Source organism: Cydia pomonella, unplaced genomic scaffold, assembly GCF_033807575.1.
Source record: "Cydia pomonella isolate Wapato2018A unplaced genomic scaffold, ilCydPomo1 PGA_scaffold_162, whole genome shotgun sequence".
Classification (NCBI taxonomy): Eukaryota; Metazoa; Arthropoda; class Insecta; order Lepidoptera; family Tortricidae; genus Cydia; species Cydia pomonella.
In genome coordinates, this window is record NW_026907804.1 from 228149 (window position 1) to 252127 (window position 23979).

Consider the following 23979-nt stretch of genomic DNA (forward strand, 5'->3'; position numbering starts at 1 on the left):
TTTTACAAAATTTGTGGTTTCATATCCCATTACCGGTTCCAGTTCCATTATAGGGGTTCAACGTGGCAACGCGGCGAGTGTCATGGGTACTTTTGCGTCGGGGAGGTCGTGGGGTGAATTTCTAGTGTAGGGCGTTATTTAGGTTAGATTAGTAGTAAGTACCTAATGTCATGAACTCTTTAGTAGTTAAATTTCTAGTTTTAGTTTAGTCTCAATTTCCTAAATAGGTAAAAATAACACAATAATACTTATAGGGGTATCGGTATCTACTATATCTTATTCTACTATTTAAAAAATGAACTACCTACGCATACTCTCTAAATACATAAGTATTATATATTGTTACTAATCAAAACACTTTGACAAAATCTAAAAAGATTTTTTTTGTTTGTTTTCTGTTCGCATGGAGATTGTTTATAAAATAATATTTAAACATGCAGTAATAGCACTCGTATATGCGGTTGATATGAAAAAACTATTTGGTCAGTCGGTCAGCACTCGGCACGGGTTACATTTACAGAAATTACCTGAATTTTATTTCTAGAGTGTTTTGGGGTAAAAGAAACTGATTTAGGTGTTCTGAATATTGTAAAATAATAAACACCGTACTGAACGGATTTGTATAAAGTTCGGCTCGGTGTACACGTCAAGGTTCCAGCATCTGTTCACCTAATAACGTTAGTGGGAATACGATAAATAATGTCGCGGCTCGCGGCAGAAGCCACCCGTACATGCGTAATACTCAAGTTGAACTCGCGATATTTCATTACTGCAGTAAATAATAAAATAGCTCGCGTGTCTGTCGTGGTTACGGCTCTTGCTCTGATACAACAAATAGCCCCTATTTTTAGCGAATCACGAACGACTGTCGCAGGTTTTTGTTTAGGTACAATTAATTTAAATATTTATTAGGTAGGTGACGTAAACGAGTTAATTTAATTAAATACTCCGCTTATACCTACATTTTCAAACATAGGTAAGATCTGTTGATGTTCTACAAACTTCTAAAAATAAAAATAATAGCTATAGAATCGAGTCTTAGAATTGGAGTTTTAAGCCTTCGTACCTACCTTATATGTGTAACTTTACCTGCCTACTTATTTTTTTCCCTTAATTTTTTTTAAAGAAATTCCCTGCCAAAAATTGGTAGAAAGATCAAACAGAATACTGGTAGTTGATCAAAAAAGCAAGCCTTGAAGTTCCATCAGTCCCGCCGGCACCGCTGGAGCCTGGGAGCCGCGTGACGTCACTGCGCCCCTCCCGCCGCCCGCCGCGCGGGAACACACACCTCTCCAATCGCTTACCTTGTTCCGATCCGCACGGAAACAATGCTGGACACTGATTAGATTCATAGAAAGTAAACACGTGACAATCGCGCTTGGCTGATTGAATAGGTAGGTCCGCTCTGTTGACACACATCCCTTGTGGCTTGTAGCGATCAGTGGCCTGCCGTCTCAACAACCCGACATCCAACAACTTGACACCAGCAATTATAGTATATGTAATTACCTACCTGCAAAAGCACATATGACGACCGGTCTGGGCTAGTGAGTAGTGACCCTGCCTATGAAGCCGATGGTCCCGGGTTCAAATCCTGGTAAGGGCATTTATTCGTGTGATGAGCATGGATATTTGTTCCTGAGTCATGGGTGTTTTCTATGTATTTACCTAAGTATTTATAAATATTTATATATTATATATATCGTTGTCTAAGTACCCTCTTCTTTAAGTAACACAAGCCTTATTGAGCTTACTGTGGGACTTAGTCAATTTGTGTAATAATGTCCTATAATATTAAAAACTAAAAAATGAATTAACGTATGTATTTTACAACATTTTTAAAACTTTCTTACAATTGTTAGTTAATTACTTATTACAGACAGAATACAGCAAGCCACAAAAGACGAGATTAACAAACGTTAAATGTGTAATGTATGTGTGGAGGGTGTGTATGTGTAAACATTCAACCTTCAGGCGAGCGATGCTGTGTATTGATTTCACACGGTCGTGGGCTGACGAGGAATTCGGCGACACGTGGTCGCTCGCGAAGTACCACTCGACACTCCGCACTCGAGACACTGGAATCTTCACAGATGATATATGTCTATAACTACGGAAATAACGATGCTGTACGTTTTTCTGCTATTTGCGCAATTAGCGTTTTCCTGGCCGTTATGCGTTACCCTCACCACTCGGCAACTCTTAAAAATCCCCCTTTCAACATTCATACATTTGCCGTTAAACAATCCACACCTTTTGTACAAATCTGACTTGGCTACCTACTACGTACTACCATTTACTCGTAGTACTTACGTGATTACTATAATAGTAGATTTTTTTTAATTAAATTATGTTTATACGAGATTGAATAGATTTCATTTGGTCTAATAATGAATGTGCTTTTAATTTGTGTAATAGTACATACCTAGATGTAGGTATCCTTGCATGAATGTTCAGCAGCCACAGCGAATATGTATTCGCTGAAAAGTGTATAATAATACAGCAATCGATCTAATAAAACATTAAGAAAAGTTATCACCGAAAACAAGTATCTATCAGGGGCCCATTTCTCGAACGATATTAGTCTAATAATATTATTGTGTTGCCATGGTAACCCATACAATTTGACAGTTCGTGGACTAATAATATTAGTCTAATACCGTTCGAGAAAAGGGCCCCAGATACTTATCGATTCGTTTTGTAAATGAAGCCAACGTATGAACGTAGAGAAATCCAAAGATAAATGGCGGTATGGCGAACACGGACGACCACCCTTACGTGTCACGAGCAAACATTTAGCCAGTCCTGTCCAAACATGTACGTACACTCGCAGAGGCAATAACGGCATACTCCAACGTACACGGCCGAAGGTTTGGACAATGCTAATATAGGTGTAACCACGGAAAACAATACCTGTAACAATGATTCCAATTTTTTGTGTAATTATAAAACTTACAATAAGTGGGAAATAGTATAGTTACATCTCTTCCTTGAACCGTGTTTCAGGTAAACATGATCCGCAAGTCAACAAGTAAATGCCCCGTATCATTTAGCAGTTGGATGATTTTAATAGTGTAACGAAGTTACTCATCAGTGCTTGCTCAAGTGCGAACGCAAATAAGTTTGTTGTTTGGAGACTGAGTGTGTTTGCACAGCCGGCCATCCCGTGATCCGCGTTGGTGCGGTGCTGAATGCCGACAATGTGCAATGACGTTGCACGCTGCGACAAGCGCCGGGGATTACCTTACCCTTGCTACGTAATACGTAACGTGGACTTGTCTGTCCTACCCCTAGAGAGCAATTGCGAAATCGGTAGCACGGAGGGAGAGCAGCCCTCACCTGCTGTGACGGAGCGCTGGAAAGAGAGAGGCGATCGGCCAAAGCTGCGAAGCCGAGTGTAGGGACCGTGCTTCGCCTCCCCCTCTTCGCGCCCCGAATAAGTCCGACGAACTCCAGCGTTTTTCATAGTTTTGGTGTGCTGCGCCACACGTGGTAAATTAAAGAACTAATTCGACCAAAATGCCGCGGCAAATTGCAAACGGCACTGTTAATGTCATTAGGTACATATTTAACAAAATGCGGACCTTCTACAATTTGCCTTCGGCAGTTTCACAAACGGCGTCGCCGTTTATAAAAGGCGGATTCTTACAATTTCACTGCAATTTAGGACATGTATGGATCAACTTCCATATGGAACCACTTCATCAGAAACATTATAGAAGGGAAAATAAATGGAAGGAGAGGGAGGGGAGGACCAAGAAAAAGTTATATGAGTCAAGTAAAGGAGCATGTATGAACCAGGACACTAAAGGGCTGGCTTCGGATCGACCAAGGTGGAGACAACTTCATCAAGCTGCACCGACAAGAGCCCTGCTCTTAAATTAAAGAAGAAGATGGATCAAAACCCAGTCGCTTTCCACCTTATTACAAGGAATATTTCTTATTATGAGCTTTCCGCAATACTTAATTCTCATCCAAAATTTTCAAAAGTAAAGATTAAGCCTGTTGATTAAAAGCATTGTTTGAACAGGGCTGAGTATCCATACCACGAGTTTGGCATTAACATATTCGCTAGCGACTGCGTAAACTAACCATGCATCTCTGTCCAGTACGACGTTGGTTCAAGCGAGATGCACTGCGATTGAGTTGACAGACGCTAGCGTTTACGACTCTACGTTAAATACTACGTTAGCGTCTAAAACTCGCGGTGAGGGTACAGGAAGTGTTTACAAACGCTGGGGCCTTATTCGAGATGCACAACTGTCAAATTTCACGTCCACATCAAATCAACACTTGATTCTATCGCATGTTGATTGTATCAAGTGTTGATTCTATCAACTGTGGATATTATCATTTGGAACAATCAAAACTCATTCATAGAAAAAATAATCAAACAAAAATCAACTTTGTTTATTACTACTATATAGTTTGAAATGGCTCTGAACTCGAAGTGGTTCGGTTTGATTTGATTGTCACCTGACTGTGGATTGCTAATGTCAAATTTTGACAAGTGTTGATTTTATTGCTAGACTTTATTGTCCATGGGCTTGGGCACCATCTTGGATTTTTTGACGTACGACAGGGAATACCCTTCCTTTCCTACAATATATGGCATAGAGTAAAGCGTCTTTTTTTTTAAACATAAGTTTACAGGAATCAGCGACATCTTGTATTCGATAGGATAAGTAATGCGCTATGAACAATGCGGCGGCGAGTAGTGAAACTGTACCTGACAACGTCAATCAATTAAAAAGTGACCACACAGTTGATGGTCGATAAAGGCGATTATTAATTGAATTTTAACGACAATAAAGAACTATTGACATGCGATCTTTTTGTTGAACCCACACCTACACGTTGAATAATGCTCGCTCCACATATTCTCCTATAAACGCTCAAAATTGTAAAAAAAATTGATGCAATTTACTCCGCACCCAGTCTCAAGTTGCTTCTAAATCTAAACCACATTCACGAACCAAGTTGTAACCTAACACATCTGTAAATATAAGGCATATGATTTAGAGATAAAGTCCGTTTTTTTAAATTACGAGATGGTTCATGAATAACCTTTATTACTATAAAAATAATACTACATTTGTCAAAAAAAAAATTCTGTATTGCGCTATTACATAATGCATAAAATTGATATAAAGATAGGTACCATAGTAGCTCGCTCACTTGGTCTATCAACAACTATTTTAATGCTCTTTGTACTCGTATACGCGACCCCATTGTATGTACAGTCGCCATCAGATATATCGGAACGCATGTATGAGATCTCAAATTATTAAGATAAGACCTACTGTACTGTCTATATTACTTACCAAGACCTAAGTACCTATTATTTATATGTACCTACACAAAGAGAATTCCTATGTTAAAAGGAGATTAAATACATATTTTGTTATTCAACTACAAATAAAATAAAATTTATCTTTTTCAGTAAACACATTTTTTACCGATTTCTTTAATAAAATAAAACATTAAAGTATTATGTGACTATATTTCATTGTCTTCGGTGTAGATTATTTACTGATGTTCCAATTTCCTGTATCAGTTTGGTACCAGGAAATATAAAAACTACACCTCTTCAAAAACTTTGCTGGTAGTTCGACATCTGTAAGTTTAAATATAAAACATGATAAAAACACTTAAGTCAAAAACGTATACATAAAATATTTGCCCTATATTCTGGTCGCTCGGTAGGGTGCCCAGAAGGCTGGGTGCATTTCCGCCCTGGTTAACAATGCTGATCCTCTGGTCACCAGAAGCCTATATAAGGCGCTCTCATAGAGCCACGCTAGTGCCCTAGAGTTTCAAATTCAACCCCAAGTGCCACAAATATGTAGTTAAGGGTTTAAATTCTGGATCAAGAACATGGAATACTATTCGCTAGTAAGGCCATAGGTATTAGAAAAAAATAATAGTAGGAGACGGCCGTGGTCATGGTAGGTGGTACAGGTGGGCCAGGCAAGCTCTGAAATTATGCACCTATTTTACTATAACTTTGTTCACCTGTGTATATTTACTGTTTCCATGATAATCATTTTTAATATGTAGCCCGTGTAATCGGGCTGTATAATTGGTCTCATATTTTTTAACACAAAATCATAATTATAATTCAATAATTAATGGTGTTTTACATATTAATCATTAATGTACCTATTTTGCAAAATTTTCTTGCATATAATAATATTGTTTACTTCAATTGACGTGTTTATTATTTTCGTTACTATGTCAACGTTAATACTTAAAAAATTATAACGTGAAGGTTGAGTCCGCAGTACAGTTACAGTTTACGTACATAGTGGCATTAGCACAGTCGGATTAGGACCAAACTCGAAATGTCTGAACAGTCATGAAATTTGGTATGTATATACGCCCCTTAAAGGCCCCTTTTTCATGCCCACACCATTTGACATTTGGGGACCTCGAGGAACCGCAGCCATCTTGGAAAATGTGGACCATCCAGGAGAAATTCGCGTTTTACTCTAAATCTACGTTCTTTATTCAATAATCGTGTAAGGCAACATTCAAGCTTATAAAATTCTACATAAAATAGTTTTAGACATCTTTGCGAAAAAAATTGATCTTGCTTTAAAAAATACTTGCTAAACCCAGATTTAGCCCTTATACCCTTTCATGGGATATTCTCTTAATAGGAAACTTGGAAGAATAAAAATTCCACTATACATTTGTACATAATCTACCCCAATATCAATATTTTACTTGACTGCAACTTAACCAGAAAGTAGGGTTATGGGTATAAGTACTGAGGATTCAGGACACCCTGTAGCTTAGGATACTGGACGGATTTTTTAAATGACGTATTATTTAGCCCTAAACCTTTTTCTTCCGTTAATTTTAGTAACTTTGTATTGCATAGCACTTGTATACTAACTGTGGATCTACTGATGTCTGTTTTACTGTACTCCGCTCAATAGTTTAGGCGCTAGAAGAAAAAATATGATTTAATATTCGGAGTCCTCTCAAGGCGGCTGTATTGATTTTTCTTTAATAAAACAAGTAAAAGTAGGTTGTGAATGGCAAGAGGAATCTAACGATACGTCATTTAAAAAAATCCGTCCAGTATCCTAATACCTAGCTACTGGGTGTACTGAATCATCAGTACTTACACCCCTAACCCTTCTTTCTGGTTTAGTCACAGTAGAGTAAAATGTTAATATTGGGGTAGACCACGTACAAATGTATAGTTAAAAATAGAATTCATATTCCTCCGAGTTTCCTTTTAAGAGAATGTCCCCTGGAAGTGTATAAGCGTTAAACTTAGATTCAGCAAGTATTCTCTATAACAAGATGTATTGTTCTGCAAAGATATCGAGGACTTTTTTGTGTAGAATTTAATAAGTTTTAATGTTGACTGTTGTGTTGATGGTACACATTTTCCAAGATGGTTCGGATTCCTCGAGGTCCCCAAATGTTAAATGGTTTGGGCATGAAAACGGGGCCTTTAATTTATATACATAATAAATTTCATGACTGTTACAGAGATTTCGAGGTTGGTCCTAATCCGATTATGCTACATTGTGCGTCCGCAGCAAATTCGGTTCTCCATACAAATGTAGTTACGCTCTCATTTTAAAATGACTTGCTAGATTGCTCTGAAACTTTGTACTTACAATAGGATATGGTATGTCTATGCCTATAATTAATTTAAAACATAAATGTGAAATGAGAGCCAATTAAGTTCAATATTAAGAATATGTGTCGTTGTTGACTCGCCGACAACGGAATTGAGATCTATATGGGTGCCATGTTCTGTGCTGTGAAGAAAATCCTGAAATTATAAAGGATTTGTCTTGGCTAGTTTTTACGTATAGGCTACGTATCACCGAAACGTCACAATCACCACGAAGGTTCGGCTTGTACGGGCCCTCGTTTTTCCTATATTCTTATACGCTGCGGAGACCTGGACTATCCGAAAGACAAAGGAGAAGACGATAGACGCCCTAGAAATATGGTGCTGGAGGAAAATGCTGGGGATATCCTGGACCGAGTTTCGGACTAATGTCTCCATCCTTAAAGAACTCCGTATCAAGCAGCGCCTTTCGACTCTCGTAAAGACCCGCATACTCAGTTTTTTCGGTCACGTCTCGGGGAGGAACAACGACTTCATAGAGCGTCTAGTGGTGCAGGGTAGAGCAAACGGAAAAAGACCGCGCAAAAGGCCACCTATGCGATGGACTGACCAAATCAAATCTGCCATGAAGGGTCCCCTGAACGCATTTGCCAGAATGGCCCCCAACCGCGAAAAATGGCGAGAAATCGTACGGCAAGCAACATCTGCGCCTGATATCAGCAGTTGACCACGACGCTCTGCAAAGAGTACAACGACAAAGAAGAAGAAGACGTATCATATTTGTCTAAAATTTGGTTTGTTGTTACACACACAAGGGATAGTCTCTAGCTAGGTACGGGGGCCACACTCGTCAGCGCGACGGCGATATTTTTTACCTTTTACCTAAAAATCTCAAATTTGTGTACGGGCTCAGCTCCTGTTTCGTCTTAAGCCTGAATTTAACAGATTCTGACTCACAGGGGGTTTTGAGCATGCTGTTGCGTTCGTTTTCAAATTTTGAAAAAAAGAACTAGCCTAACAACACAATAAATGCTTGTTTATCCGCATTCTTCACTATATCTCCCTGTCTCACTACTATCTGACCTTCTAACCCAGAGGGGAAAATATACCTTATTGGGGCTACTCCATCTTCCTCATGATAATATATTTTACTTTACTGAAAAGCAATCGGTACATGATACAAGATGCACATTGTTAAGAGCCGGGGTTAGAACCCACGACCATTGGTTTTAAAATGAAGCTTTGTATATAATTTGTACTTTTATAATAAATCTGTTTTCTTGTTGACATTTTGTGGTATTGTATTGCTTTATGTTAATTGTCAAGATATTTCTTTCATCCTGGACAATTGTCACATGCGTCACATGTACGTTTTTATGATAGATCTACATCGACGCAACTGCATGTCATTGTCAAAGAGCATATAATCACTACGTTTTAAGAGACGGGACTTCCATACTAGCGAGTGGAATCAGTTTGTTTCGCAAATCATTAGGTACCAAAATGTACGACAAAGAACTGTCAAAGAACCATAGTAGCAACATAAGCGATTTAAATAGTGTAGTACGCTACACGCTTACGATTCTTATCGATATCGATAAAATAAACAACATAAGCTCCTAACATAACAACAACATAGGCTCCTGTCTACAAATTTTGTACTCGAAATCAGGTTAGCATCGAGTCCACATTTAAGTTGCATGTTATAAAGTGGATAGTTCTTAATTGGACTACTATCTGGTCGGGCTTAATGTGGACCTGAATTATTTTAATACAGTTTTTAAGTCGTGTTTTTTTATTTTATTAAATGCTTGATTTTCATAATGATGTGCACATACATGTTTGAATAAATGTAACTTTTCTATGGGAAGATGTATCAGGTCTTCGTTTCCAACAAATTTGGCCCACTGCCTGCATCTGAAAACATACAGCCTTGGAAAAACATGACTTTATCTACAGTTTATATTCCATGTGTTTGCTAATGAGATGATCAACTGATTATTTCGCGCTAATATGCATCTATAAATCATGTTTTTCGGCATCCAGTTATCAACAACCCTTTATCAATGCTTTAACTTTTTATGTATTTATATGTCTGTTAATCATGAGAACGGGTCTGGCCTTGTTGGCAGCGACCCTGCCTATGAAGCCGATGGTCCCAGGTTCAAATCCTGGAACGGGCATTTATTAGTGTGATGAGCATGAATATTTGTTCCTGAGACATGGGTATTTTCTATGTATTTATAAATACTTATAAATTAGGTCTATGTACATATATATACATTATTGCACAAACTGACTTAGTACTAAAGTATGAATGGCATGTGTTGTGGGTATATATATATATATATATATATATATCGTTGTCTAAGTACCCACAACACATGCCATTCAAACTTTAGTACTAAGTCAGTTTGTGTAATAATGTCCTATAATATTTCTTTATTTATCATAAAAACAGAGATTAATTTTCTTACATTTTAGGTTAATATATTAAATAATAATAATAATAAAATTCTTTATTGTGCACTACTAAAGAAAAACTCATATTACAAACAAAGACAGGACTTAAATTAGACCATAAAAAAAAAAATTAAATGTGATTAATAATCACTAGATAAAAAAAATATGTTAACTAATGACCATTAATGCATAAGTGATAGATAATTTATGCATTATTAAGCTTCGACGAATTAATTATGGTCATATTGCATGCTAGTTCTAAGGAAATTTCACATATTTAATTTAATTATTTACACTGATATACAAATAAAACTACAGTTATCGATAGTTATAGTACATCCCTAGTTCACAACGAAAAATAATGTAAAATATCTAATTTTCGATGTGTTTATAGCCTGCTGACCCAAAATAAGGTCAAAAGTATCTAAAGCAATACTTACCAGTCTTCATCCAAGGGAAATTTCGCCATAAAATCCCTTTTTTCGTGATTTTCTCGAGTGGCTCGCTTGCCACATATTTCACACTTAGTAAACCGTTTTCTCGCTGACATTGTAACAAACTCGCTCTTTACTCTGATCACGGTTGACTATTTTCGATTTTTGCACTAAACAATAAAGAAATTACACGAAATACCCGAACAAAACATTGAAGCCTTCAAAACAAACAAAGCAATTAGGCTGACAGTAGACTTGATGTAAACTTGACAGAATAGCACTGACGTTTTCTTTTTCTTCGTTGGCAATGATTTGCGAAACAAATTCCATACAAAACTTTTTTCTTCCTAGTTGCGTCAGCCTGATCGGAATTTGGCAGCTAACTCCATCTTGCGTCCAGTAGAAGAATCAAAATCGTACAGGTAAAACTACTCTCTGCCTTAGGATCCCCCTTTAAATGTCATAAATCCAAGCATGGCAGCCATACCCATCGACAAAAAAGTCTACCGTTGATCTAATTTCATTTGACAGTTAACTAATACGTATTCGACACGCTTATATTTGACAACTAGAATCCTGACTAGAGCTGGGACTGCGTACCAAAAGTACGTCTCTGTTACTCGTACCAAAAGTACGTCTAAAATACCAGTTTTACGAGTATGACCCGCAATAGGCAGTTTACGTATTTGCCGTGCTTAGGCGTCTTACAAATAAGGATTATTTATACAAATATCGACTTATTATTTCGGTAAGGGTCGGAAATATGGTGACGTTTTGAGTGAAGGCTATGAATCTATTGTCATATTTTTGTTATATATTATTACATTATTTTTAGATACAACAGACACCCAGACGACCATCTGTTAACAAAATTTTATTTTACCTAAAGTAACGGTAAGAATGGAGGTACGAGGTGATAAAAGTTTCATATTTGTTTTATTTCAGAAATCAAAGTCCGTACTTTTAAATACTCGACAAGCTAAAAGTAGTCTATTACAAATAACCTGTTCCAAAAACTATTCCGGTACAACGCCCCGCCTCTAGTGTGGATATTGTTCACTGACAGGTGGTGATAATAGCAATTCGACAAGTCACAATATTTCTCACATCAAATGGAAATCAACACGAAACGTCACTTTTAGCATGTCGAATAAGGGCCCTGCATTAGTGTCAATCGACTCAATCGTATCGTATAGTTCGATGTCGCCGCGGCGGGCACGCTTCATTGAATTCATTACGCGCAATTGGTCGTGCTCACGCGTGTGCAGATTTGCTCCGCGACAGATCGTGACGCTCTTGCCGAGCAAGTAATCGATATTTACTATGGACTTGTTTAATTATAGGATTTTCAGTCATCGCTTTAATCATTAGTAATGAGAATCGGGGCATTAAGCGCATTTAGCTAGTTAGCGAGCAATGACTGCAGGCGATGGCCCGCGACGCCGACACGCATTAAATCTACTGCGCTGGCGATGAATCCATAATACAAATTAAATAACTGGCACTCAAAACCAATTATTGGTACTGCAAACTACACCGAAAAGTAACCCCATCTGCATAACTATAGGTGGTAGTACCGACATTTAAAAATATAAGAAAAAATTACCTTAAATAAAAATATCAAATTTGAAACTCAACAGTTGGTACAGTGTGGTTCATGCACCTTGCATACATAGGTATTATGCAACGCGATCATCAACATAGCATAGCTAATCTGCCACCGGTAACTGCAATAGGATTTATACTTTAAATGTCCATTATAATATAATAGGAGATATATTTATTAATTGATTTTTCCGAATTTTCTACATTCCGTGTCGTCCCAAATACATAGTGACACAGTAAAGCGTAGTAATTCGTTATTAATGGCATTAAATTTGGAGCCATTACAAGCTGACAATGACTTCGATTATTAGGAATAAATCATACTCAGTGACAATGCAAAGCAATGGTGTAACTTGAATCGGTCGTTCTCTGGGAACTCGTAATTACCATTGTTACGGCATATTTACTGCCTTAATTGACACGAGGCGGGAGTTCCACGATTTAAAAATATTGCGCGTTAATTAGTGAATTATTGATTACCAACTTAATCGAAGATTTGACGTAATATGTGAGAGTATTGTATCAGTCACTTTATAGCTTATCTTAATATCAGTTAAAGACCTTCTAACTAAATGACCATGCCATTTAGGTAAAGCCGTGTAAAAATAAAAAGCATCGTGCAACAATATGACCCAAACACGATAGGTACGGGTACCTGAGCTCGGGAATTTCCTCTATACGGAAAAATTGATATTCGTAAAAATGCCGAGACAGCGCTAGAAGGATGATCATACATATTCGTAAAAAGTATCCCCTCCATATGGGCTACCTGCGAGCGGCCTACTTATACCTGTCACCGCCGGCCCTCTCGCCCTGTGCCTGCCGACGACGAGTGCTATTTGTAAAAACCCGGCGATCTATTGTAGTCGCGGCGGTGTTCGTTGCCTTTGGCCGGCGGCGGCGAGCGCCCGCATTCCGACCTCCTGTTGCTATCCACCCCGGGCGACACCCGCAGTCAATCCTTTACTTACGTAATACCAAACGTCTACTGTGATAAATATAAATCGATAAGTTAATTCAAATTTTAAGATAAAAGTTTAGTATAAGCTGCCAGACCAGTTAGCAGCGAAGTTGCTTAACAAACTAATAGGTGTCCAAAAGAAATTAAACACAACCTTATTGTTGATAGAATAAAAAGCGTGGGTAGGTCTTTTTAACACCTCGTCCTTTTTAGCTGCCACTGTCCAACACCAACGCAGTATTAGTGAAGTTTGACATCATTCTAGCCATTGCACATATGTAGTTCTCTGTCTGAAGCCACCGCCGCGGCGTCTGTATCGCGACCACCACGCTGCCCGCCAAGCTGCCAATTAACGATCATCTACTATATACCCATTATTGATGAGATATCTGCCGCTGACCGCGTTACCGCACCGGACTGTTCGGTGACCGGGTCATTAGTGACTCACTCCGTTTTGAACAATAGCTTCCACTTCCAAGTAACGCAATCCCTCGTTGTTTGAGTTAACCCCTTGGAGAACGATTCGCTGCGGCCGCCTGCAACACGTACCGGTAGTGGCGACCTCAGGTGGAATTTGTTTTTTTTTGCTTAAACATTGTAAATCTAGTAAAGTTTTTAACAACGATACCGTTTACACTAATGAACTTGCAGGTATACATACATATGTAGCTGTACTTCTGTTTGGGCCAAATACTTACCCGAAATCGGGTCTGTTATCAGGCCTGATAGTGTTGATGTAGGTTATTGGCAGTTTAGTCTATGCACATACGAGAAATGTCATAGTTTGTGGAAGATATTCCTTCCTTCCGGTGTAATACCGCCTGCAATGGATGTTTGTGCAACTGTACATTAAAAATCAAAAGTGCTATCAACCTTAGTCTATGCCCATACGAGAAGTGTGATAGTTTGCAAATATGTGGATGAAAAAAATATAATCTCTCATTTATGGAAGGTACCTTCCATACTCTCATTTTTCCAAATCATATCATTTATTGACAATGTGCAAGCTAACCCCCTTATTCATAAAACTTAGCAAACCTCTGTAAAATTTTCCCACTTTCTAACAAACATTTGTATGTCAATATTGCCGACAAGGACAAACAATCATCAAAGGCATTTTAAATTTAACCAAGTTTATGAATAACGCCATTAATATATACTTAACTGTTACAAATAAGAAGTATCATACAACTGTTACAATAAAAATAATTATGCCCCCCGAATAATCTTAGTTTGTATAAATCTTGGTGGGGTTGAATTCAAAGGTTTATTCATATTTTTTCCAAAAAATAAAGAGCCTAGAAACAAATAAAGATATATCTAACTTGTGACAATTGTGGCAATATATCTGTCTCGCCTCAAAAAATCAAGCTTTAATCAATATTATTAAAAGAGAAATTTAGATATATTGATCTCCTGGAAACTTATGCCCAATGTAGTAATGTTTGTAAACATCCCTTCAATTATATTTTACATAATAACTGAACAAGGTCGGTATTTAAACATAAGACAAACTCTTTATCTCACTTACGCGAGCTAAATACTAAATTCTAAATCGATAATAGTTTAGGACGTGATAACTACTTTGGGAAAAGTTTTTTGCCTATTCATTGGATAACAAGTTGATCTTTGATCGGCACGTTGATTCAATAGTCAACAAAGCTTTTAAGGCACTTGGTTTTATCGTAAGATAGTGTAAGAACCTTTAAAGATTAGAATATTTAGAATAAATTAAAATTGTCTATTTCGCATTTGTAAGGAGCCATCTGAATTACGCCGCTCAGGTTTGGAACCCTTGTTACGTTACGACACCTATATTTCAAAAATTGAAAGAATCCAAAAAAAGTTTATTCGTTTTCAGAGATATAAATGCAAAATTCCAAAACAAAGTTACACACAGCATTGTGCCAAACTCTACTGTTTTTATTTCGAAACCTATTTTATTACTTTAGCTGTAAGTTTTCCTAAGAAATAAAATAAAATAAACCATTAATGTAGATAGTTAAGACAGACACACGTAATAAGTTAGCACAACATAACAAACATGCGTTTTATACTGTGTTGGCCGTGTCACCCGTCGTTAGTTCGAGAAAGCGTGAACCCGCTGAGGTTGCGCAATGTGATCACTTGATTACGACGAGGTAATTAAACGACAACAGCTCCTTGTGCGCAGTCACGGGACCCGGCGGAGGAGGGAGTGGGGGGGATGCGCTGGGAGGGGGGCGGGCCGGCGCCGGAGCAGACTCGCTAGACGACAACCTCGTCGCCTGTAAACTTATCTAGACTTAATTGATCCCGACCGACAGTAGTACAAACTATATGTGCTCAGACTTAAGAACTAGTCGGTGGTCAGACTTGACTGGCAGTGAAACGATGTAACTCTGCTTTGTGATTAGCCATCAGATGTGGACGGAGTTGAGATACTACAGTCAAATATACATTCTAAAGTTCAAAGTGCTACATTGGTATCATGGAAAACAGTGTCAACAATGAGATCTTGAATTTCACCCAGACCTCAAGTGTTATGCACATACAAACGGTGCTTGCAATTAACATACTGGACTGGAATAACAGGATATGATTATTTTGCATTTAATATAGTAGTAAGCAACTGTTCGTATACAAAATTCAAAAGTAAGTAGGTACCTACCCATAGGTATTTAAACAATCATCGATTTATGTAACTCTGCAGTTACGCAGCAACTAGAGTTACATTCGAATATTAAAATTTAATCCCTAATTGGTCTAATGTTAACATAACAACAAACAAAACAATACGTATCTTAAATGTATTCCAAAATGTAAATTTCTACCCTTGTATCCTAAAATTTAATTGAACAAAGTGTATATTATTGTATTTGCTACAAATCTATTTACATAAGGGAGGCGGGGGGTTCCTGCCGGAGGCGCTCTGGCGTTTAATTGTTGATTCTCATTCCGCTAATAGATTGTAGGCGACGAGCGAGGCACTGTCGAGTGACTCCACCCTCACACCGGTAATTAGTTCTGTCGATGTCGCACCTGCAGGCTTAACGACTACGTCATTACGGAGATAGCGATAGCTGCCACTGACATTGACATCGAATAACTGCACGTCACGTGGTATTATTGCTGTAGCAACAATTCGGAATTATTAGTAGAACTTTTTTCAAGGAAATAAGATCTACAAACGGTCACATACCTGCACGCATCATTGCTTTAGAGGTCAAAACAATATAGGTACTAGTACATACGTCTACTGGCTACCACTTTTTTGAAAAAAACATAAGATATAAGATATGAACCACAAACATTACCTTAACGAAATTCATCAACGAGTATATATTAATATTTCGAATGGTCTTGCTATTAAGCATGTCTGACTACGTCACCAAGATGTCAACAAATATGACACATGGCCAACATCCCTGGACCATTCGGCTAGCATCCCTGGACTAGGCAGCCTGCCTTTAAGAAGATACGGGAGCTGAGATTTAAATATTTTAGGTGAATATATCCGTCCCAGTAACGGAAGCGGCACCTAAAACTAGTGCGATAAGGACAACACCAGGTTAGACGAAAAATCCTGCGTAAAAATCTCAATAAACGATGTTTCAAACTCGACTGTTTCCTCCTCCAAAATTAAACCAAATGTAACGAAAATTTAAGAACTAAACAGTAATAAAATTGTTTGTGTAGGACCGTTTTGTTTTTTAGGCTAATTCATGTCAGTTTTGAATACCATATATAGTAAATTACGCCGTTTTTGCGAATATTTGAAGTGTACTAGCGCTTTAAAAAAATCATTGCTCTTGCTTCAAAAACCACGGACGAAACAGTTTGTATGGAGAAATGACCACTCCTGTTGCCTCTTAAAAAGTGAATGTATTGTATGTATTAGGTATGTATATACTTATTATATATGTAGGTATCATTACTTATACGCCGACTTTCTATTCCAGGATGATTCCGCGACGCAAACACAACGCCTCCTCGGGCTCGCTGCCAGCGCCCGACGACAAGACCGCCAGCAACGACTACATACGTGAGTACATCAACAACATAATATATTTACAACACAACACACAACATCATACCTTCACATACAACATAAAATGTGTGTCCCTCGTACCCACGTAGTCGGTTACCAGAGCTCTTGAAGATGCGCCAAGTTAACGCCGAGGTCGTATTAGTTCCTATCTTATAAGACTCGTTAACAGTTAATGTGCATATGAGACGTCTCGAGTTGTAATCAACCTGAAGAGACTAAGGTCTGTACCGCCGTGCTTATGGTAAACTTATTTTAACTACGTAAGTGGCAATCGGCTCCTGTCACCTCTCACCGCCTAATCGCCGACAATCAGCACGAGTGGCTGCAGACCGCACGTCGGTCAAGCACCATGCGCCGGGAGCGTTGCGCCGTGTCGCGTGGCCGTACATTACGGCGGCGGTCAAGTTCAGGGCCGCGCTGCACACGCCGCGCCGAGCGCCTGCAGCGCGGCGGCAGCGCGCAGCTTCCGACGACGACCTTGCCGCTTTTACTGATCTGGAATGTAATTCCAATAGCTAACCAGTTGCAGGCGGGACGCAAAACCTATGACTCGCTCGATCAAGTTGATGAAAGATATACTGGTCCCCCTAAAAGTCTAACTCGCTAAGCAATCGCAGCTACTCACAAGTTGATACGCTTTAACACTCGCGCTATTTTAGGTAGGTAGGTAACACTAAAATTTCAATAGGTATACAATGCCTAGTCAATTTCGAGGCTGATTGAACGTGCACGCTTACTCAATTTATTGCCAAGATTAGATCGCGTTTTGTATAATTGTTTGGTGGAACTGAAGTTGATTAGAACATGTTTTGTTTGCGACACGGGAAGTGCAACGAGCGACCGGCGTATAATGAGAGGTTACCAAACTGCAGCCACCACGTACTCGTCACTCAGGATAGTCAAGATCAGGATAGTAAGTTGTATACTAGTATAAAAAACACTAGTGGCTCTACACGCTCGCTGTACACCTCGCGATAAACTTAAAAAAACATAAGATACTTATTTCGTTGAGTCATTATCACCGCTAACTCACAATGGTCTTAAGTGCCACATACCCTCCTGGCAGTTTCCTCTGTGCCAATTTATACAATTTTGATCATTTTTCAAAAAACGAAACGACAGAAAAAAACTATCTAACTACCAAAACTGCTCACGTCTCTCAGAAGAATAATTTAAGAAATGCGACCAGCAAAAGCGATAGATGAGTTACTGAGCGAGGTAAATCATCAGTGAGTTGAAGAGCGAGTGAGTTCAATCAAAAGATGTAGTTACCTTTTATATTTATTTTTTGTCATTTTATTGCCTAGGTATATATTTGCACACTTGCATGCAAGATACATGAACTGAAACACAATGTATTGTAACATCCCTAAGATCAGTGTAAATAAATAATTTCTGGTTTGTATTATTGTTCATGCAGTGAACGCGGGGTCCGAGAAGTGCGCGGGCGGCTGGCGCGCCGCCGTGCGCCGGCGCCTCAACCGCAAGACGCTGCACAAGCGCGTGCCCGTGACGAGCTGGCTGCCGCGCTACTCCAGCCAGGACGCGCTCGGCGACCTCATCGCCGGCGTCACCGTGGGCCTCACCGTCATCCCGCAGTCGCTCGCCTACTCCAACATCGCCGGCCTGCCGCCGCAGCACGGGCTCTACGGCTCGTTCATCGGCTGCTTCGTGTATATCGTGCTGGGCGGCTGCCGCGCCGTGCCGGCCGGACCCACCGCCATCGCCTCGCTGCTCACGTGGCAGGTGGCCAACGGCGTGACCGAGAAGGCGATCCTGCTCTGCATGCTGTCGGGGCTCGTGGAGCTGCTGATGGGCGTGCTGGGGCTCGGCTTCCTGATTGACTTCGTGTCGGGCCCGGTGTCGTCGGGTTTCACATCGGCCGTGGCGCTGATGATCGCCACCAGCCAGGTCAAGGACCTGTTCGCGATCAGTGTGACGGGCACCACGTTTCTGCAGCAGTGGATCTCGGTGTTTCGCAACTTGCACGGTGCCGCTCTCTGGGACCCCATCCTCGGCTTCATTTGCATCGCGTTGCTGCTCTCTATGCGGGTGATTCATATATATGTATTTTAAAAAGTTTTTGTCAAAAAATAACATTTTTGATGCAACCTTTTATCTCTGACTGTACTCTTCTTCCAACGGGCAACTAATACTAATCGAGACAATTCTAACTGTGTGTAGGCTTCGTGAATTCATCACATTCACGAATTCAGTTTCAGCTCATCGTATAATGGGATGTGGGTCTGATTTAGCTTGCAATATTTATCCCAAACACACATGCAAACTTTGCAAATTGTTTACAGCAACACGAGTCTTAAATCGAGAGGTTTTACAATTAATTAAACAAATTAGTTTCATCCATGTATGTGGATATATTTGTTATAGGATAAAAAATAGATAATAATATAAAATAAAATACAATGTGCTAGAAGAAAAGACCCGTATCGATTACGCCATCTAGGGACGATTAGATAATTACCACTTTTATATTTATATTTTTCAAGCCTCTTTTATAGTTGTTGTTGTTATGGTGTAACTAAGAATCTTTAAATCCAGTATAAAATCACTCTCTCTTACAAACAAATATCCCAGACGGAGTTCTTTCAAAGTTTTTCGCCGTTTTTGTCTGTACATAAATTGATTGATTGTGAAGTGTCTTTTTATCTGAGACAGTTATTTGCGCTGGTATTATTTTATGTAGTACTAATTAGTAATTAAGTACTACTAGTAGTTTAAAAGGTTAGTGTAAGTGCCTAATTCGTGTTTAGTTGGTCCCTATTATGTAATTTTCTAAAACGTTGTTATAATGTTAGTAGTGAACATGTAATCATTTTTTAATTTATTCAAGTATGCTGTGTGCATTATATTATTACTACCAAGGCACTGCGAAACTACAAACAAATGAAAAATACAAAGAAACAAGATATTTAAACGAAACACAAAGTAAACACTAATTATATTTGGCCGACCACTTTGTTAATACGTTTGTGATTAGTGATAAGGCTGTTGCCTAACTACCGCAAGGTTGTCCGGAATCTCAATGAGATCGCTGTTTAGCGATGAGACCGCCTGTTGTTAACCTCTACTTGTGTTGCTGTATTGTTTTGTTGTATTGAGCTGTGCAATATAGAGTATCTGTATTGTAAGAGCGTGGCTCGGAGGACGGTGTCGGAGCGGAGAGGAGTGTAATGAATGTTAGTGTTGGCGTGTCGCAGCGGATCGGCATGGTGCAGCTGGGCGGCGAGGCGCCGAGCGCGCGGCAGCGCTGGGCGACGCGCTGCTGCTGGCTGCTGGGCACGTGCCGCAACGCCGTGGTGGTGGTGGCGTCCGGCGCGCTCGGCTTCTGGTTCGTGTCCCGCCAGGGCGCCGCGCCCGTGCGCCTCATGGGTGAGTCCTGCCCGGCCCCGTGTCCTGCTTTCGGAAGGCCTACGGCCGAACGAAACCTTTCCACTAGGACACTACATTTTTTTCTATAAATTACGGATAATTACTGAAAAATAATTTTCTATAAGAATACCCCACTTCATAACGCATCGGAGGCTAAGTGTTTTAAGAATCGCAATGTCATTAATCAAATTTACAGATATATATCCTATCGATGTCGTAAAATTTGATTGCGTGAGTTTGTTTGGATGATAGCGAGTTGGGGCTGGTTGCGATAGTTGTCGTTTAAAATATATCAACATGTTTAAGTATTTATCAACTATAAAATTAAACCAAAATCTATAAATCTATAAGATTAGTTCAGCAACAAAGTAACGCTGAGTATATTTTTTTCTTAAATTGGGCCGAGGATGATATATATCATCAATTCGATTGTCTGCCGAGCGAACTTTACGTAATCGGGTACCTAACCATGTATAGTAATGACACAGTTACCTAACCTTTTGCACGAGTCATAGTCTCATACATTTTCACGGTTACATAAAGTTCACTCGATCGAATATTATTTTGACATAATATACCTATAGGTAGGTGTGCGTCTTGACCTGCCACATCATAAGAATAGTTTCTAGGACAAACAACAATCAAAGTAACTGACGTTATGTTTCTTTTTATGCTGTCAGCTGATAACGTGAGAGGCGGTTAGTAAATCACCTGATCAGCCTCATATCACCAATCATGACCACCATACAGTAGAGTAGCGACAGTAGAGACGATCGTCTTCCATCCACCTTGCTGCGACTATCTACCGAGTGTTGGCCTATTCACTATCGCCACGGCCGGTTGCACCACACCGTCTGAAATTTAGTTCATTAAAACTAATGTCATTATAACTTTTAGTACTATATACTTATAGATTATAGATAGGTTATACACGCTCAAAACATTTTCATGTAAAATGTTGCCAAGACGAAACCATATGGCTCGCACTGTCAAAAAGATATCAGATCTCATGTAGAGCCAAGCTTCTAACTCTACATCTTAGTCAAAATATGTGACTTGACGCTTTCGTTACTGGAAGAACTATTGTTTGACAGAAAAGTAGGTAATGATCAGTGAAAACATTTTTCACGTTACGCCTATGTGATGGTAGCGAAACGGTCAAGCCATGTAGACTAAGGTGTAGAGTTTATGAAGTTAGGTCTTGTAGAGTTAGAAGCTTGGCTCTATAAGAGATCTCATAGCTTTGTGACAGTGCGAGGCTTATGGTTTCGTCTTGGCAACATTTTACGTGAAAATGTTTTTGGTGGGAGTTTGTTGCTTGGTATCCCATATCTATATTTATAATAGGTACCCTTGGTTAAAACTTGCTTCTTTGCAGCCGTATTATGGACGGTTACCCAGATACAATAACTGTCACTTTTTAACACCACGTGATTGAAAGAGACTTACACTGTATGACACTATTGATGTGTTTAAAGCCCCAATTAGACGGTTCAAGAATTTTCATGTGATTTTCATTACGTTGCGGTATTTGGTCGATCGACTGAATTCATTGTACTTTTAGTTAGCAATGTATCGAATATTGCATGCAGATTCTCGAACCGCGTAAGGCTGCGCTTCCACCAGAGATGTGCGAGGATGCGTAGCGAGGGATATGTTTGTTAAGAACCAATAGAAAATTGCCGACTAAAGCTACACTGAGCGAAGATAGGAGGTGAGGTGATTTTATTGGTTCTTAACAAACGTATCCCTCGCTATGCATCCTCGCTCATCTCTGGTGGAAACGCAGCCTTAATGGGGCTTCACAACTGTCCCGTGGTAACAACTGCCGGGTTTATCGGTTCGGACACTGTGGTGCAACCGCGGCCGCTATTGTTGACCTGTGACTCGACGTAACCCGCCGTGTGTGCAGGCTCGATCCCGTCCGGCGTGCCGGTGCCGGCGCTGCCGCCGGTCAGCTACGTGCGCGCAGACAACTCCACCGCCGACTTCCTCGAGATGATCTCGGAGATGGGCTCCGGCATCATCGTGATCCCGCTCATCGTGCTGCTGGAGGACATCGCCATCTGCAAGGCGTTCTCGGACGGCAAAACCATCGACGCCACGCAGGAAATGATCGCCATCGGCACGTCCAACATCGCCAACTCGTTCATGGGCGCGTACCCGGGCGGCGGCTCGCTCGCGCGCTCCGTCGTGTCCAACGGCTCCGGCGTACGCACGCCCTTCAACGGCATCTACACCGGTACGTGTGCCCGTTCCCTGAGCTACTCGCCTAACTGTCATCACAAAACTGAAGGCCAATATCAAATCCCGTACATTTTGTCAAGAAAGTGACAGATAGACGTGAAATTAAAAAATCAAAAATTTATTCTGCAAGTTGGCCTGTGTTTAAATCAATACAACAATTACAATGACATACATCATTTAGTGGCATGAACAATACATTATTATAATGTTAAAATAAATAATTACTACAACATAACACAGAGGTATAGTCGTTATGGTTAATATTACATTAAATTTGGAGATCTATAAGGTCCTGTGACTTAAACACAACTTAACTCGCGCTTTGAACTACAAATGAAAATGAAAATGGCCATATAGCCAGTCCCTACCGCGTCCACCCGTCCGCTGACCGGTGCGTTCCTCCCCGCAGGCATCATGGTGATCCTGGCGCTGCAGTTCTTCACGCAGTACTTCGAGTTCATCCCGAAGGCGGCGCTGGCGGCTGTCATCATCTCCGCCATCGTCTTCATGGTGGAGTACCACGTCGTCAAGCCCATGTGGAGAGCTAAAAGTGAGTACAGATACTAAGCGAGCTTCTAAGTAGCAAATAGCTCATATATGCTCTCGAATAATAAAAAAATCGAGAAAAGAAAAAAGCGTGCTCCCATCTTAAAGGGCTTGCCAACAGGCGATTCATCTACTCGTTTCCTTCCTGTATGTTAAAAAATTGTTTTTCTGAAGACTTTGAACGTACAATGCAATTTTTTTGTGTCGTGGAAAAAGGAGGGTGGGGGGGGGGGGTCAATAAAATTGAAGTGAAATATTTAAAATTCAGACGAAGAGCGTGTAGATACAGTCACAGAGATATGTAACCCTACAAAACCTGATTGTCAATTTTATAATTAGTATTAACTTTTCAGTTCATTTTAGAGAAGCATTCGTGTTTTTATTTTTTTATTATTTTAATAACTATCATAATTCTTAAGTAAAGAATTTTCTATTTATTAATTTCGTTTCCGCCGTTTCAGAGCTGGACCTGATCCCGGGCATCGGCACGTTCGTGCTGTGCCTGACGCTGCCGCTGGAGATGGGCATCCTCACCGGCGTCATCGTCAATATCATCTTCATCCTCTACCACGCGGCGCGCCCCAAGTTCACCGTCGAGATGCTGAAAGTGAGTTCGAGAGACTAACCAGATGAGTTTTTGTGGCCAGTGGCGTCAGGTATAAAGAGTTGTGGTAGTTTTCTATCTGGGCTCCGTAACCTAAGG

The 23979-nt window shown here is 39.8% G+C and overlaps 1 protein-coding gene across 3 annotated transcripts in view; it reads left to right on the forward strand.

Annotated features, from left to right (window-relative positions):
* Nucleotides 1-23979, forward strand: part of LOC133533412 (sodium-independent sulfate anion transporter-like) — a 37258-nt gene that overhangs the window by 7038 nt on the left and 6241 nt on the right. For 2 of the 3 annotated variants that reach the window (XM_061872387.1, XM_061872386.1), the window contains exons 2-8: nucleotides 17005-17087; nucleotides 18514-19145; nucleotides 20312-20483; nucleotides 21164-21181; nucleotides 22396-22725; nucleotides 23140-23280; nucleotides 23738-23883. In XM_061872387.1, the coding sequence (XP_061728371.1) occupies nucleotides 17006-17087; nucleotides 18514-19145; nucleotides 20312-20483; nucleotides 21164-21181; nucleotides 22396-22725; nucleotides 23140-23280; nucleotides 23738-23883 (1521 nt within the window). In that variant the 5' untranslated portion in view covers nucleotide 17005. The remainder of the gene's footprint in view (nucleotides 1-17004; nucleotides 17088-18513; nucleotides 19146-20311; nucleotides 20484-21163; nucleotides 21182-22395; nucleotides 22726-23139; nucleotides 23281-23737; nucleotides 23884-23979) is intronic. The other variant, XM_061872388.1, reaches the window with a different exon arrangement.